At 48.4% G+C, this 1,507-nt stretch overlaps 1 protein-coding gene across 1 annotated transcript; it reads left to right on the top strand.

Moving 5' to 3' along the window:
- Positions 1 to 624: 624 nt before the first annotated feature.
- Positions 625 to 1,200, top strand: LOC138893080 (uncharacterized). Its single transcript, XM_070176851.1, has one exon. It carries the CDS (start codon positions 625 to 627, stop codon positions 1,198 to 1,200), a length of 576 nt encoding a protein of 191 aa, XP_070032952.1.
- Positions 1,201 to 1,507: the final 307 nt, after the last annotated feature.

The following is a 1,507-nucleotide window of genomic DNA, read 5'->3' on the forward strand; positions in this document are numbered from 1 at the left end:
TCAGTAAATGTTAGGCTTACCTAGTCCCTAAGACTAGGTGCTATGATGATACCTAACGGAGGGAAAATTAGGTCGTGACAAGTTGGTATCATATCTCTAGGTTCATAGGGGCTACGAGTCATAAACGAGTTTAGTATAGTCTTACGTATCGGTACAGAGACGTCTGTACTTATCTTCGAGAGGCTACAGAACTATTAAGACAGTTTCACTTGATTCATTCCTATCGTGTGAGTTCATTGATCTCGAAGTTTGAACTTTTATCATTCCATTATCTCACAGATGGTGAGGAAACGAGCTGCAGTTACTGATGACGTTACCCCATAGCAAATGTCGCTAGGAGCAGAGGAAGAGGCCGATGAGGAGCACATGTCATAGCTAGGGCACCTACCAGAGCACCAGTTGAAGAGCCGCTAGTAGTTCCAGTTGGGGGAAGGTACCGGAGGCGCCTGTTGTTACCCTCGGACTTCAGGAGACCTTAGCACAGTTCCTGAACATGTTTGGTATATTGGCTCAGGCGGGGTTGATTGTGGTTACACCAGCTATTTCACATACTGGGGAGGAGCTCAAACTCCCGCTGTCCACACTCCAAAGTAGCGGGTTCATATTGGTCAGGTTCCAGGTGTCATGGCAACACATTCTGTGGTCCCAGTTCGGCCTGTGGTTAGGGCAGCAACATCTGAGGAAGAACAACTTAGATTTGAGAGGTACAAAAAGTACCACCCTCATACCTTTTGTGGATTGGTGACAAACGATACCCAGGGTTTCCTGGAGGATTGTCACCGCATTCTTCGTACTATGGGTATTGTGGAGAGGAGCAGGGTTACCTTTGTTACGTTCCATCTTAGGGGAGCGGCTTATCAGTTGTGGCGGACGTATGAATTGGTTGAGTCATCTTCACTTACATGGGTTCAGGTTTCAGAGAAGTTCCTGAGAGACTTTGTACCTCAGTCCTTTCGAGATGAATGGCGCGCAAAGTTTGAGCAGTTGCACCAGGGCACTAGGTCAGTGTCAGAGTATGTCATTAGATTCAGTGATTTGGCCATACATGCACATGCTTTGGCCGCTACAGTTAGAAAGCGTGTTAGTAGATTCATTGAGGGGCTCAGGCATGATATTCGGTTCAGCATGGCTCAAGAGTTAGAGTCAGATGTTTCATTTCAGCCGGTGGTAGGGATCGCTCGCCGAGTGGAGGGCATATAGGATCTGGAGAGAGAGGACATGTGAGGGAATGAGAGAGATGATAGGCGAGGTGAGGAGAGAGAGGACAGGGAGGCGAGGAGGCCTCATAGACCGGAGAGATCCACTGGTCCTTATTCTAGAGGTAGGGTACGACATGGTAGAAGCTTTAGGGGGCAGCTAGTTCAGTTTGCACTTCCGTCTTTGCACGGTGTTTTAGGTACTCATGGGTCTCATAGTACCCGTACCACACAGTTCCCACAGCCACATCAGCAGAGAGGTTGCTTCGAGTGTGGAGATACCAGCCACAGGTGAGAGATTGTCCTAGACT

The sequence above is a fragment of the Nicotiana tomentosiformis genome, chromosome 5 (assembly GCF_000390325.3).
Source record: "Nicotiana tomentosiformis chromosome 5, ASM39032v3, whole genome shotgun sequence".
NCBI classification, from domain to species: domain Eukaryota; kingdom Viridiplantae; phylum Streptophyta; class Magnoliopsida; order Solanales; family Solanaceae; genus Nicotiana; species Nicotiana tomentosiformis.

Coding starts and splice junctions, on each gene's coding strand:
- LOC138893080 (XM_070176851.1), top strand. CDS start 625: ATGGCAACACATTCTGTGGTCCCAGTTCGGCCTGTGGTTAGGGCAGCA.